The sequence below is a fragment of the Oncorhynchus tshawytscha genome, linkage group LG28 (assembly GCF_018296145.1).
Source record: "Oncorhynchus tshawytscha isolate Ot180627B linkage group LG28, Otsh_v2.0, whole genome shotgun sequence".
NCBI classification, from domain to species: Eukaryota; Metazoa; Chordata; class Actinopteri; order Salmoniformes; family Salmonidae; genus Oncorhynchus; species Oncorhynchus tshawytscha.
In genome coordinates this window covers 34270024-34286073 of record NC_056456.1, presented here as the reverse complement: position 1 = coordinate 34286073, position 16050 = coordinate 34270024, and the positions used below count along the sequence as shown (strand labels likewise).

At 43.0% G+C, this 16050-nt stretch overlaps 1 protein-coding gene across 1 annotated transcript; it reads left to right on the top strand.

Moving 5' to 3' along the window:
• The first annotated feature begins 93 nt into the window (after positions 1-93).
• Positions 94-3440, top strand: LOC112227171 (regulator of G-protein signaling 2-like). Its single transcript, XM_024392041.2, has 5 exons — positions 94-418; positions 632-706; positions 2258-2319; positions 2438-2604; positions 2949-3440. The coding sequence occupies exons 1-5, from the start codon at positions 363-365 to the stop codon at positions 3132-3134; spliced, it is 546 nt and encodes a 181-aa protein (XP_024247809.1). The 5' UTR covers positions 94-362; the 3' UTR covers positions 3135-3440.
• Positions 3441-16050: the final 12610 nt, after the last annotated feature.

Here is a 16050-nt window from a genome sequence, read left to right as displayed (position 1 = left end):
TTTTTAAATAAAGAAAAAACCTCGAATGAGTAGGTGTGTCCAAACTTTTGACTGGTATTATACATTTGCAGAATTTCAAAGGAACCAAATGTGCTGGCTGGGACTCCGTTGAGCTATTGTTAGCTTGGGACAATGCTCAGTGACTCGACATCGCTGGTTGTTGAGTGTAGATTTCCCCGTGATTATGGAGAAGAGCCAATCAGGATTGAGATGCCGGTGGAGCTTGGGTATTCTTGGCTTTGTCAGAGAGCATAAAGAATCCAGCGAGCTTCCTTGAGAATTGGGTCTGGAAACTCAACGAACAGGATTGAGAGGGTGATATGTACACAGTATTTAGCCATTGAACACAATAATTACAAAAAATGGATATTTGCTGTGAGACGGCCTCAGAAGACCTTGACAAGACCAAAAGGCTTTTGTAAGTTGTTGATGTAATTTGGTTTTGTAATTATTATTATTTTAAATAAGTTGTTATAGGCGTTATGAGCCATATTTGTATTGTATTACATTTGCATAATTTCATCACATATGAAACATCGTAATGTGACTGGCCTATAAATAAGTCTACTATAATACATTTCTAAAAAGACCACTGAACATTATTTCTGTGTTCTTATCATTTATTCTGCAGGCATAAACCCTGGAAATCGAGACTCCACAACTTCCTCAATAGTCCCTCACCTCATTCAAGGAAAAAACTGCACAGGTATGTGAAACTGAAAAAAAATCTATATACTTTTTCTGGTATGTAATTTTAAATATGTTGTCACTATACCATGATTTTACTAAATATATGATACCAGGCCAAGTATCACGGGGGGGGGCTCTGTTGCCGAGCGTCCTGTTCACCCCGTCCTCCTGACGCTTGTTCCCGTTTTCTAAACGTTATGTGCATGTGCTACAAAACAAACCCGTCAGACATTCACACTTTTACTCAATACAACACATTAACTTCACACTGTATAATACAATACAGCATAGAATGGCTATTTTATTTTACCTTTATTTAACTAGGCAGGTCAGTTTAAGAACAAATTCTTATTTACAATGACGGCCAACCGGGGAACAGTGGGTTACCTGCCTTGTTCAGGGGCAGAACGACCGGTTTTTACCTTGTCAGCTCCGGGACTCCGGGATCAAACGCTTTAACCACGAGGCTACCTACCTGCCGCTCCAACATGTGCAAATGCCCACCTATGATTTGGCTGGAGGAATGGGAGGAAGGAATATACATGCATAATGATCCGCATGTCATTGTAGCAGTAAGGAGAAAACGCTATATATGAATCAAACCTACCTTTGAAGCACATCTCATGAGTTGCAGACCCTTTTAATTTCTTCCTGTGGCAATCAAATTGGCCTAGACCTACTGTCAAGTTAGCAGGTTGTTAGCTAGATAGGTAACATGACTGAATAACGTTGTTTGTTATCAAACCAATAATTAACGGACCGGGATTAGTTTAAAACCGCCCGCGACATGGTTTGTGAAATATCACAGAAATAGCGCAGGAAGATAAAAGGGTAGCTCCGTTTATAGGAGTAATATTTTGTTAAACCGTTTGAGTTACAAGCGAGTCTGTCGCGAAGCGGTTTTTCCTCTCTGGCACTGCTGTGTGACAGCGAATGTGCAAAAACTATACCCAGATTGGCCTGTGCTCTTGATTATATCAGGGATTAAATTATATACAATGTATCAATTCTGCTCGTTCTGTGCACTGCTCCAGTGTATCAAACATACAAATGTAATAACAGAAGATTGATCAGGGTCTCCATCCCTGCTCGCCATCAAGGCTCAATTATATTTTAAAAACTGATGGAATAGATATACAGGAAGACTGGGCAGTGAGAAGCAGGTGAGTGCGGGCTGGCAGGGGTTACGGCTTGCTGATCACAGCTGCCACACATGAAAGTGAAGTGGACATTATTGGACTGGTGCACACAAGAGACTAATTGCTGTTGCTTAAAACATTTACTGAACTTGTAAACAACTGACATTGTAAACATTTCATAACAGGTTAAAACATTTACTGAACTTGTAAACAACTGACATTGTAAACATTTCATAACAGGCGATAGTGGGTTCTTTAGATCGGTAGGGCCGAAAATGTTTGTAGTATTATGAAACTGTATGTTATTCTAAAATGTTGGTATCATGACGTTTTGATTATGTTACTGGTCTACCAGTATACCTTGCAACACCAATTCAATTACACTATTCCCATATTTCAACCTCTTTTTGTTTTTGTTTTATTTGCAGACAATCTGTTAATGAGGCGAAACAGTGGGGACAATCCTTAGAGAAACTACTCAATCATAAATGTAATTTTTGTTTTATTTATATATATACAGCATATTTTTGTAAATATATAAAACACACTACCAGACTGCAGATTACGCCTAAATCAACCCAAATATTTTCTCTCCATTTTGCTTCTAGGTGGCCAAGTGGCATTTCGGGTCTTCCTGAAATCTGAGTTCTGTGAGGAGAATCTGGAGTTTTGGCTTGCCTGTGAAGAGTTCAAGTCCATCACCAGTCCAGAGAAGCTTGCCTGGAAAGCTACGAGCATTTATGAAGAATTCATCCAAAGTGACTCCCCTATGGAGGTAGAAACACATTATATTATCATTATCACAGTACCATCATGTATATCACTTCATGTTCCTTATAGTGATAATAAATGAGTGACTTTCTTTGCAAGTTATACAGATTTAAAAAATGTATATATTTAGAAATTCCCCATGAGTAACGCTGTACCTCCTGCAAAGTGGGAGAATATAATCTTTAAACTTTCCAGGATGACATGAAGGAAAACTATAATAGATTTAAAAGTAACCTACTTCTAAAACCAAATTATATGAAGAACGACTGACATGTATGATAATAGTGTATAAATGGGGTTATTTAAGGTTGTGTCGAGTGTGATTATTGCATTTTTTTCTCAAATCAGGTCAACGTCGATTACCACACAAGAGACACGATTGCTCACAGTCTCCACAAGCCAACCCCATCTTGTTTTGATGGTGCCCAGAGGAAGGTCTGTAGCCTTATGGAGAACGATGCGTATCCTCGGTTCATTCAGTCTGACTACTACAAGGACCTGTGTGCTGGTAGCAGGGGCTTTAGGAAAACATAAAAGAACTTGAGACTGACTGACTCAGACTCCACAGAAATGTACTCTGGCAATCCAATTCTCTGCTCTTCTCTTGAAGTGTGCACTTGACTTGAACACTCCCTCACATGGAATGGTTCACCTGATAAACAACCGACGAACACTACTGACTTCAAGTGTCTGTGTTATTTGTATATATTGATGGTGATGTATATTTGTAAACTTGTAATATTTCATATTTAATAATTCCATTGTAAGTTGTACTTGTAATTCAGCTTGTTGCTATAACGATTTATTGTACATTTAAAAATAAACATATTCATGGATTTAGCGACGTGAAAATTCCTCCAGCCAATGATTACATCAATCCCATGTGTAAGGACAAGTACCCTTCTGGAGGAGAGGAGAGAAGCGGGGTGCGGCCTTAGTCCTCTTCATCCCCCTGTGACGCGTTAGGGCATCGACCATGACTCTCCACCTACACTGAACATTGCAGCAAGGTCTCATCTGATAACACAATCATAGCCAGATATTGCAGCCAAGATTCAATCAATCAATCAATCCATCAAATGTATTTATAGAGCCCTTTTAACATCAGCAGATGTCACAAAGTGCTTACACAGAAACCCAGCCTAAAACCCCAAAGAGGAAGCGATGCAGAAGCAAAGTGGCTAGGAAAAACTCCCTAGAAAGGCAGGAACCTAGGAAGAAACCTAGAGAGGAACCAGGCTCTGAGGGGTGGCCAGTCCTCTTCTGGCTGTGCTGGGTGGAGATTATAAGAGTACGCGGCCATTAAGGCCAGATTGTTTTTCAAGATGTTCAAACCTTCATAGATGACCAGCACGGTCAATTAATAATCAAAGCGGTTATAGAGGGTGAAACAGGTCAGCACCTCAGGAGTAAATGTCAGTTGGCTTTTCATAGCCAAGCATTTAGAGGTTGAAACAGCAGGTGCAGTCCAGAGAGCGAGAGAGAGAGAGAGAGAGAGGGATAGAGAAGGTCGAAACAGCAGATCCGGGACAAGGTAGCACGTCTGGTGAACAGGTCAGGGTTCCGTAGCCGCAGGCAGAACAGTAGAAACTGGATCAGCAGCACAACCAGGTGGACTGGAGATGGGGAAAGCGAGAAGTAGTAAGGCCAGGTAGTCCCGAGGTATGGTCCTAGAAAGAGAGAGAGAGAGAAATGGGAAAATTAGAGGGAGCATATTTAAGATCACACAGGAAGCCAGATAAGACACCAAACAGGACAGAACCCCTCCCCCTATACCCCCGGATAGGGCCAACCAGGCAGGACATAACCCCATCCACTTTGCCAAAGCACAGCCCCCACACCACCAGAGGGAGACAGCCTACAGGAAGCAGGTGAGAGCCCTGGCGGAGTGATGCCAGGAAAATAACCTCAACTTCAACAAAATGAAGGAGCTGATCGTGGACTTCAGGAGACAGCAGAGGGGGCACGCCCTTATCCACATCGACGGGACTGCAGTGGAGAAGGTGAAAAGCTTCAAGTTCCTTGGACACATCGCTGACAATCTGACAATCTGAAATGGTCCACCCACACAGTGTGATGAAGAAGGCGCAACAGAGCCTCTTCAACCTCAGGAGGCTGAAGAAATTAGGCTTGGCCCCCAAACTTTTACAGATGCACACTTAAAAGCATCCTATTGGGCCTGGTACGGCAACTGCACTGCCCACAACCCCAGGGCTCTCCAGAGGGTGGTGCGGTCTGCCCAACACATCGCCGGGGGCACACTATCTGCCTTCCAGGACACTTACAATACCCAATGTCACAAGAAGGCCAAAAAGATCATCAAGGACATCAACCACCCAAGCCACGGCCTGTTCACCCTGCTATCATCCAGAAGGCGAGGTCAGTACAGGTGCTTCAAAGCTGGGACGGAGAGACTGAAAAACAGCTTCTATCTCAAGGCCATCAGACTGTTAATTAGCCATCACTAGCCGGCTACCACCCGGTTACTCAACCCTGCACTTTAGAGGCTGTTGCCTTATGTACATAGACATGGAATCACTGGTCAATTTAATAATGGAACACTAGTCACTGTAATGTTTACATATTGTATATACAGTATATTTACATATATGTATATACTGTATTCTACTGTATTTTAGTCAATGCCTTTCCGACAATGCTCATCCTAAAATGTATATATTCCTTAATTCCATTCTTTTACTTTTAGATTTGTGTGTATTGGTGTGAGTTGTTAAATACTACTGCACTGTTTGAGCTAGAAACACAAGCATTTTGCTACACCCGCAATAACATCTGCTAAATATGTGTATGTGACCAATAACATTTGGTTTGATTTGATTTGAACAGCTCACCAACTTACTAGCCTGAGACAAGGCGGAGCCTAGCCCACAAAGATCTCCCCCACTGCACGAGTCCGAGGGGGGCGCCAAACCAGACAGGAAGATCACGTCAGTGACTCAACCCACTCAAGACGAGTATAGCGAGAGAAAAAGCCCTGCAAGATGTGATGCACACCTCCTAGGGACAACATGAGAGAGCACTAACAAGCCAGTGACTCAGCCCCCGTAATAGGGTCAGAGGCAGAGAATCCCAGTGGAGGGGGGGGGTTCACTCCAATGCCTTGCCGTTCATCTTCACACCCCTTGTTCCAGACTACACTCAACCATAGGACCTACTGAAGAGATGAGTATTCAGTAATGACTTAAAGGTTGAGAGCGAGTCTGCGTCTCTCACATGGATCGGCAGACCATTCCATAAAAATGGAGCTCTATAGGAGAAAGCACTGCCTTCAGCTGTTTGCTTAGAAATTATAGGGACAATGAGAAGGCCTGCGTCTTGTGACTGTAGCGTACGTGTAGGTGTGTAAGGCAGGACCAAATCGTAAAGATAGGTAGGAGCAAGTTTATGTAATGCTTTGTAGGTTAACAGTAAAAGCTTGAAATCAGCCCTTGCCTTAACAGGAAGCTAGATGGAAAGGCTAACACTGGAGTAGTAGGATCAAATGTTTGGGTTCTAGTCAAGATGCTAGCAGACCGATTTAGCACTAGCTCAAGTTTATTTAGTGCTTTATCCGGGTAGCTGGAGAGTAGAGAGTTGCAGTTGTCTAATCTTGAAGTGACAAAAGCATGGCTTATTCAGAGATTTATCACACCCAAAAGTGACATAAGACCATTACTGATAACTAAATTGCAACCTTCCCAGTCGGCATATGTAAATGCTTTTGGATCAAAGATAATTTATAGAGGAATATCACAAGAGGACATACCACATTTATTTTATTGTGTTACTATTTTTTTGTGTGCAAATGTTCTTACTTTTTTAACTCTGCATTGTTGGGAAAGGGCTAGTAAGTAAGCATTTCACGGTAAAGTCTACACCTATTGTATTCACCGCATGTGACAAATAAAATTATATTTGATTTCAGACTGCAACCGGACTGCAAATTGTTGTATATTTCATACATAGGCTACTACATACAAATGTACTGTACAAAACCTCTTGGTCCTTAAACAATGATTATTGATTATGAAGCAAATGCCATGGTATTATTCTTGTATGTATTAGCAGTACCGAATGCCAATTCATGCTTGCTGACTAAGTAGTCATTACAGTATCAATTCATTTTAATTGCACACATTTTAAATCAAGCAGCAGATAAAAATCGGATCACTGTGCTAAATAGTCCCCCTTCGGTCCTAAAACTGTCCTCTCTGTGTGTCCTCTTCCTGTTTCTGTCTTTAAAACCCATTGTGTAAGGAGAGAGGAAAATCCACTCTCCTTAAAACATACCATTTATAAGAATATAGTAAGCCTGATGGCAGCTTGAAGATAACAACACGTTGTTAAGGTAATCAGTTTGCCTTCCATATTTTAGTCAACATTGTCCTCTGGTGGTAGGAGAAATTGACCCATTAGAGGGGTTCTACTAAGCTATATGGAATTGTTTTAAGAAGGTCAAACCAAGGATCCTTTTGCTATTTGATTTAGATTTTTAAGACCCCTTGAAATATTCAAAAAATATCACAAAAAAAAAGTACCGCGGAGCGGTTGAACCCATGAGCAGACTCAGACGAGGAGACTGGGATAAGGTAACCAAGGTATTTATTGAAAAACAGGGGAAAGATGGGGTGCAGGGCAGGGAAAGCATGGGCGGGTTGCAGGGAGCCAGGTGCTGAGGCTGGAGCGAGGGGAGTTGGGGCTGGGTATGCAGGTCCGGAGAGGAATCCAAGGAAGCTGTAGAGTGGGGGGTCCAGGACAGGGTAGCAGGACTGATGAGACATGGGACTGGAGACAGAGTCAGAATGGACAGAACTGTAGCGGAGAGGAAAACAGGCACAACACATAAACAGGATCTAAGCAGGAACAAACGGCTAAAAACAGACTGACTGAGCAAAGGTTATTAACTGGCAGCGTGAAAGTGGCAGGGCTGAGTATTTGTAGAGGTCTTTATTATGGAACAGGTTACAGCTGGTGGGGATCTGCTCTGTCTCCAGCACACCTGTCTCTGCCCACACAATCACACACACACAGAGAGGGAGAGAGTACTGAGGAGTGGCGGCAGGTTAGGGAGACACAGGATGAGCAGTAGAGGGCGTGGTAGGTGCAGATGTAACAAACCCCTTATTTTTGGCACAAAACATTCTCCATATACAGCACACTGTACTTCCATTAATTGTTTTCAACTGGTACAGGGGGACCTCCAGACAAGTCTTGTGGGGCCTGTGGGGTTTACAAGGACAGAATCTGAGTTTAGTTAAGGCCCAGTTTTCCGTTTCATTTATGCATCTGGTTATGATTGATCCTGATTCTGTAATTCCCCTATTATGCAATCCAGGATGAGAGGTATGTTTATTCTAAAAGTTGCATCCTGCTGAACACACCCCAGATACTACAATATGGGTGTAGGGTTAGTTGGTATAGTGGGTAGGTTTTAATGGGTGTAGGGTTAGTTGGTATAGTGGGGAGGTTTTAATGGGTGTAGGGTTAGTTGGTATAGTGGGGAGGTTTTAATGGGTGTAGGGTTAGTTGGTATAGTGGGGAGGTTTTAATGGGTGTAGGGTTAGTTGGTATAGTGGGGAGGTTTTAATGGGTGTAGGGTTAGTTGGTATAGTGGGGAGGTTTTAATGGGTATAGGGTTAGTTGGTATAGTGGGGAGGTTTTAATGGGTGTAGGGTTAGTTGGTATAGTGGGGAGGTTTTAATGGGTGTAGGGTTAGTTGGTATAGTGGGGAGTTTTAATGGGTGTAGGGTTAGTTGGTATAGTGGGGAGGTTTTAATGGGTGTAGGGTTAGTTGGTATAGTGGGGAGGTTTTAATGGGTGTAGGGTTAGTTGGTATAGTGGGGAGGTTTTAATGGGTGTAGGGTTAGTTGGTATAGTGGGGAGTTTTAATGGGTGTAGGGTTAGTTGGTATAGTGGGGAGTTTTAATGGGTGTAGGGTTAGTTGGTATAGTGGGGAGGTTTTAATGGGTGTAAGGGTTAACGCAGGGCTAGTTAAGACAATGAGATGAATAGGGAGGCTATGACTGGCCACACACTCCAGTACAGTAGGTGGCGGTGTATGCACCTTTTAGTTGGTTGCGATCCTCAACAGCTGCTGCTGCTATCTCACAGTCTCTGCTATCTCACAGTCTCTGCTATCTCACAGTCTCTGCTACCCCACAGTCTCTGCTATCCCACAGCCCTGCTATATCACAGTCTCTGTTATCCCACAGTACCGGCTATCCCACATTCCCTGCTATCCTACAGTCCCTGCTACCCCACAGTCTCTGCTATCTCACAGTCTCTGCTATCTCACAGTCTCTGCTATCTCACAGTCCCTGCTACCCCACAGTCTCTGCTATCTCACAGTCTCTGCTATCTCACAGTCTCTGCTACCCCACAGTCTCTGCTATCCCACAGCCCTGCTATATCACAGTCTCTGTTATCCCACAGTACCGGCTATCCCACATTCCCTGCTATCCTACAGTCCCTGCTATCCCACAGTCCCTGCTACCCCACAGTCCCAGCTATCCCACAGTCCACAGTCCCTGCTATCCCACAGTCCCAGCTATCCCACAGTCCCTGCTATCCTACAGTCCCTGCTATCCTACAGTCCCTGCTATCCCACAGTCCCTGCTACCCCACAGTCCCAGCTATCCCACAGTCCACAGTCCCTGCTATCCCACAGTCCCAGCTATCCCACAGTCCCTGCTATCCTACAGTCCCTGCTATCCTACAGTCCCTGCTATCCCACAGTCCCTGCTACCCCACAGTCCTTGCTATCCCACAGTCCCTGCTACCCCACAGTCCCTGTTACTCCACAGTCCCTGCTATCCCACAGTCCCTGCTATCCCAGTCTCTGCTATCCCACAGTCCCTGCTATCAAACAGTCCCTGCTATTCCACAGTCCCTGCTATCCCAGTCCCTGCTATCTCACAGTCCCTGCTATCCCACAGTCCCTGCTATTCCACAGTCCCTGCTATCCCTAGTCCCTGCTATCCCAGTCCCTGCTATCCCACAGTCCCTGCTATCCCACAGTCCCAGCTATCTCACAGTCCCTGCTATCCCACAGTCCCAGCAACCACTTTAGTTTGTCTAGTCATCATTACCACTGTTCGACATTGCAGCTGGCAGTGCAGGCGACAGCTGACTGACTTGATCTACAAAGAACCTTCCATCATAAAATAACTACTCACTATTATTTGTAGATCAGTTCCCCTACAAAGACATGCTAAACTTTGGGAATATGGATTTTTTTTTTGCGCTCCAGTGCAGGACAACTGTTTTTCACAGCATTGCAACCACTTTTTAAAACATTAATTGATAATTTGACAGAGTTTTATTTTTATATTATTTTATTTATTCCAGCATTTCTTTACAAAGTGTACACCAGTACTGGTATGATGAAAGCTAATAAGCTATAGTGTAGGCTATATGTAAAGAAATACACTTTTAATAAAATACAAATATATGTCATTGAAATGACTCAATGGAGTCTACAAAACTTAAATTGGTCTATAGTGCTGGGTAACAGTTTATATGCAGAGTGCTGGTGGTGATGACTCCACTCAATGCAATACAATACACTGCATATGAATTACATATTGGCTTAGAGAGACAAATATATATATTCTATGTAACGATGTGGAAGAGGGGTTTGGAGTATTCAGTAAGGTCTACTATATATGGTGTTATTTCATGGGACATTGAATAATACGGAGTGTTACTGGCCTTTTACTACACCCACATTTTCCAATCAATCCCCTAGTAAAGTATAAAAGTGGAGAAAAGTGTATTTCATCCTCATATTGTGCTGATTTAGGACTTTAATGGGGCATTCAGCAGTTGCTAAATCCATTTTTGGACTTATAAATTAATGATATGTACCCATTGAGTCTTGAATAATATAACTTATAAACACCTCATTAGCTTATTTCAACTGTCATATCCCATCAGACACCAAAACATAAGCTTGTTTTACTCCAATGTTTGTCAACAAAGTACAGTGCATTCAGGGAGCATTCCCTTGACGTTTTCTACATTTTTATACTTTACAGCCGTATTCAAAAATGGATTAAATGATTTTGTTCCTATCATCAATATGCATACAATACTCCAAAATGACAAAGCAAAACAGTTTTTATTTTTGCTAATAAAAAAAACTTGAAATTTCACATTTACATAAGTGTTCAGACCCTTTACTCAGTGCCTTGTTGAAGCACCTTTGTTGAAGTGATTACAACCGCAAGTCTTCTTGGGTATGACGCTACAAGCTTGGCACACCTGTATTTGGGGAGTTTCTCCCATTCTTCTCTGCAGATCCTCTCAAGCTCTGTCAGGTTGGATGGGGAGCGTTGCTGCACAGCTATTTTCAGGTCTCTCCAGAGATGTTCAATCGGGTTCAAGTCCGGGCTCCGGCTGGGCCACTTAAGGACATTCAGAGACTTGTCCCGAAGCCACTCTGGCATTGTCTTGACTGTGTGCTTATGGTCGTTGTCGTTTTGGAAGGTGAACCTTCGCTCCGGTCTGAGGTCCTGAGCTCTCTGGAGCAGGTTTTCATCAAAGATCTCTCTGTACTTTGTTCCGTTCATCATGCCCTCAACCCTGACTAGGCTCCCAGTCCCTGCCGCTGAAAAACATCCCCAAATCATCCCCACAGCATGATGCTGCCACCACCATTCTTCACTGTAGGGATGGTGCCAGGTTGCCTCCTTGGCATTCAGGCCAAAGAGTTCATTCTTGGTTTCTTCAGGCTAGAGATTCTTGTTTCTCATGGTCTGAAAGTCCTTTAGGAGCGGGCTGTCATGTGCCTTTTACTGAGGAGTGGCTTCCGACTGTCCATTGTACCATGAATAACAGATTGGTGGAGGGCTGCAGAGATGGTTGTCCTTCTGAAAGGTTCTCCCATCTCCACAGAGGAACTCTGGAGCTCTGTCAGAGTGACAATCAGGTTCTTGGTCATCTCCCTGACCGAGGATCTTCTCCCTCGATTGTTCAGTTTGGCCGGGCGGCCAGCTCTAGGAAGAGTCTTGGTGGTTCCAAACTTCTTCCATTTAAGGATGATGGAGGCCACTGTGTTCTTGGGGACCTTCAACGTTGCAGACCCTTCCCCAGATCTGTGCCTCGACACAATCCTGCCTCAGAGCTCTATGGACAATTCCTTCGACCTCATGGCTTAGTTTTTGCTGCGACCTGCACTGTCAACTGTGGGATCTTATATATGTAACAGTTTAGCTTCCGTCTCTCTAATCTCCCCTACCTGGGCTCGAACCAGGGACCCTCTGCACACATCAACAACTGCCTCCCACGAATCTTGTGTTGAGCAAAGGGAACAACTACGTCAAGGTCTCAGAGCGAGTGACCTCACCAATTGAAACGCTATTAGCAGGCACCCCGCTAACTAAATAGCCATTTCACATCAGTTACATATAGACAGGTGTGAGCCAAAGCATGAACAATCAATTTAATTTACCACAGTGGACTCCAATCAAGTTGTAGAAACATCTCAAGAATAATTAATGGAAATGGAAGCTCAATTTCAAGTCTCATAGCAAAGGGTCTGTTTTTATTTTGAATACATTTGCTAAATGTTTTCACTTTGTCATTAAGGGGTATTGTATGTAGATTCATGAGGAAAAAACATTTCTTTAATAAACGTATGAATAAGCTGTGACGTAACAAAAATTATTCCATTCCATTCCAGCCGTTACAATGAGCCTGTCCTCCTATAGCTCCTCCCACCCGCCTCCACTGATTTCTAGACATCATTGAAATGTGAGTCAGATAAATAGTTTTTTGTCTTAAAGGGGCAGTGTTGTATTATGACACAGGCTTGAATATGCGAGGTAGCCAATAGGCAGAGGGTAGCATAATTTGTCTGATTCTCTGTAATAATGGTATGGGAATAATAATGCTTTTTATTTTGTAAAGTGGTTTCTTGCATCAAACACAACAACATGTTCAGTCACATCCTTGTCTGAAGGACAAGTGGATAAACAGGTTCATGTCAATGTCACGAGTTGGTCCCTCTCCTTGTTCGGGCGGCGTTCGGCAGTCGAAGTCGCCGACCTTCTAGCCATCGCTGATCCTCTTTTCATTTTCCTTTGGTTTTGTCTTGTCTTGTATCACACCTGTTTCCAATCCCATTCATTACATGTTGTGTATGTAACGCTCTGTTCCCCCTCATACAAGTAAAACTAAATGCATGCTCTTCAACCGATCGCTACCTGCACCTACCCGCCTGTCCAACATCACTACTCTGGACGGCTCTGACTTAGAATACATGGACAACTACAAATACTTAGGTGTCTGGTTAGACTGTAAACTCTCCTTCCAGACCCATATCAAACATCTCCAATCCAAAGTTAAATCTAGAATTGGCTTCCTATTTCGCAACAAAGCATCCTTCACTCATGCTGCCAAACATACCCTTGTAAAACTGACCATCCTACCAATCCTCGACTTTGGCGATGTCATTTACAAAATAGCCTCCAATACCCTACTCAACAAATTGGATGCAGTCTATCACAGTGCAATCAGTTTTGTCACCAAAGCCCCATATACTACCCACCATTGCGACCTGTACGCTCTCGTTGGCTGGCCCTCGCTTCATACTCGTCGCCAAACCCACTGGCTCCATGTCATCTACAAGACCCTGCTAGGTAAAGTCCCCCTTATCTCAGCTCGCTGGTCACCATAGCATCTCCCACCTGTAGCACACGCTCCAGCAGGTATATCTCTAGTCACCCCCAAAACCAATTCTTTCTTTGGCCGCCTCTCCTTCCAGTTCTCTGCTGCCAATGACTGGAACGAACTACAAAAATCTCTGAAACTGGAAACACTTATCTCCCTCACTAGCTTTAAGCACCAACTGTCAGAGCAGCTCACAGATTACTGCACCTGTACATAGCCCACCTATAATTTAGCCCAAACAACTACCTCTTTCCCAACTGTATTTAATTTTAATTAATTTATTTATTTTGCTCCTTTGCACCCCATTATTTTTATTTCTACTTTGCACATTCTTCCATTGCAAAACTACCATTCCAATGTTTTACTTGCTATATTGTATTTACTTTGCCACCATGGCCTTTTTTGCCTTTACCTCCCTTCTCACCTCATTTGCTCACATTGTATATAGACTTGTTTATACTGTATTATTGACTGTATGTTTGTTTTACTCCATGTGTAACTCTGTGTCGTTGTATCTGTCGAACTGCTTTGCTTTATCTTGGCCAGGTCGCAATTGTAAATGAGAACTTGTTCTCAATTTGCCTACCTGGTTAAATAAAGGTAAAATAAAATAAATAAATAAATTGTCCTTGTCGGTGATTGTTTGTTTGTAAGCTATGTGGCAGATATGTACTGGTGTGCGACGGGTTTTGTATCCACTTGTATTATTTTGTATATTATGGTTTTCAGAGATTTTGTGCACTTATTAAACTGCTCCGTTTTATACCAAGTTCGTTCTCCTGCGCCTGACTTCCCTGCCACCAGCACACACCCTTACAGTCAAGCCCTGCATTATGATCAAAAATCCACAGTAGGCTACATGGCCACTGTTAAATTGTAACTTAAAGCGGGTACATGGAATTTGTACAGAATTCCCACAATGTTTGAGTTTGTGCTCTGCAATATTGTCAACATACTGACATTTTCAACCTCCCCCTGTCTTTTCCTGTAGTGCTCGGTCCTCCTTTTCCTGTAGTCCACAATAATCTCCTTTGTCTTTGATCACGTTGAGGGAGAGGTTGTTGTCCATGCATCACACGGTCAGGTCTCTGACCTCCTCCCTTTAGGCTGTCTCATTGTTGTTGGTGATCAGGCCTACCACTGTTGTGTCATCGGCAGAGTCATGCCTGGCCATGCAGTAGTGGGTGAACAGGGAGTACAGGAGGGGACTGAGCACGCACCCCTAGGGAGCTCCAGTGTTGAGGATCAGCGTGGCAGATGTGATGCTACCTACCCTCACCACCTGGGGGCGGCCCATCAGGAAGTCCAGGATCCAGTTGCAGAGGGAGGTGTTTAGTCCCAGGACCCTTAGCTTAGTGATGAGCTTTGAGGGTATTATGGTGTTGAACGCTGAGCTGTAGTCAATGAATAGCATTCTCACATAAGTGTTCCTTTTGTCCATGTGGGAAAGGGCAGTGTGGAATGCAATAGAGATTGCATCATCTGTGGATCTGTTTGGGCGGTATGCAAATTGGAGTGGGTCTAGGGTTTCTGGAACAATGGTGTTGATGTGAGCCATTACTAACCTTTCAAAGCACTTAATGGCTACGGACTTGAGTGCTACAGGTCTGTAGTCATTTAGGCAGGTTGCCTTTGTGTTCTTGGGCACAGGGCTATGTTGGTCACCTTGAAACATGTTGGTATTACAGACTCAATCAGGGACATGTTGAAAATGTCAGTGAAAACACCTGCCAGTTGGTCACCACACGTCCTGGTAATCTGTCTTGCCCCATAGCCTTGTGTATGTTGACCTGTTTAAAGGTCTTACTCACGTCGGCTACGGAGAGCGTGATCACACAGTCGTCCGGAACAGCTGATGCTCTCGTGCATTTCTCAGTGTTGCTTGCCTCGAAGTGAACAAAATAATGTTCATGTTATTTTATTTTTATAAATTAATTATTACATTTGCTTATGAGCCTATTAAAATCGACATGGATTAGAATTTAATTTCTTTTGAACAAGGTCTTCACTTTGCAATGTCTTGAAATCTGGACTTTTATTTTGAAGGTTTCTCATTACATAAAAAAGATGAAGTCGTCGTTAGTGCCGCTAGCAGAATTGTAGTCCGAGACTAGGTTTGAATAAATAGTATTCTGCCAGCAGCACAGACAACGACGTCGATTAGTATGGTAATGCTAAAACCCTCAAAAATAAAAGCCTTCATTTCAAAACATTGCATAACTCATTCAAATAATATTAATGTTTAATCAATTGCCACTTTTATGGTGCCAACAACAAAATACAGAACAGTAATTTATGAAAACAAATATATGGTTATAAAAACATTTTTTTTTAGATCAGTAATGAAAAAATACAATGTTGACACTGATAGCATCTGGTCTTCCATCCAGGGCCAACGCTGCTTAGCTTTCAGAAGCAAGCCAGCAGTGGGATGCAAAGTGGGATGCTGCTCGCATTTAAGTTTGTCAAATTGAGTAATTCCAACAGCGTATTTTATTAAACGTATTTATATAAATATATGTCAAATTATCCATGTATTGCAATGCTGTGGGAAAAAAAACGATTTTCCAAAACTTTAGCGTGTCTTTGCAGAAGGACTCTTATTTTGAAGGAGAAAATAAAGCGTGTGTTGGTAAATTCACACTGGCGTGCCAAGGTGTGTACATTCATTGTCCGTTCATAAATTCAGAGCACACACTGGACGCTCTGGCCGAGGAGGAGGGTTTGTCCGAGCGTTCTGACCTCACAACGGTAGTCAAGCACCCAAGTTAACTGGTTA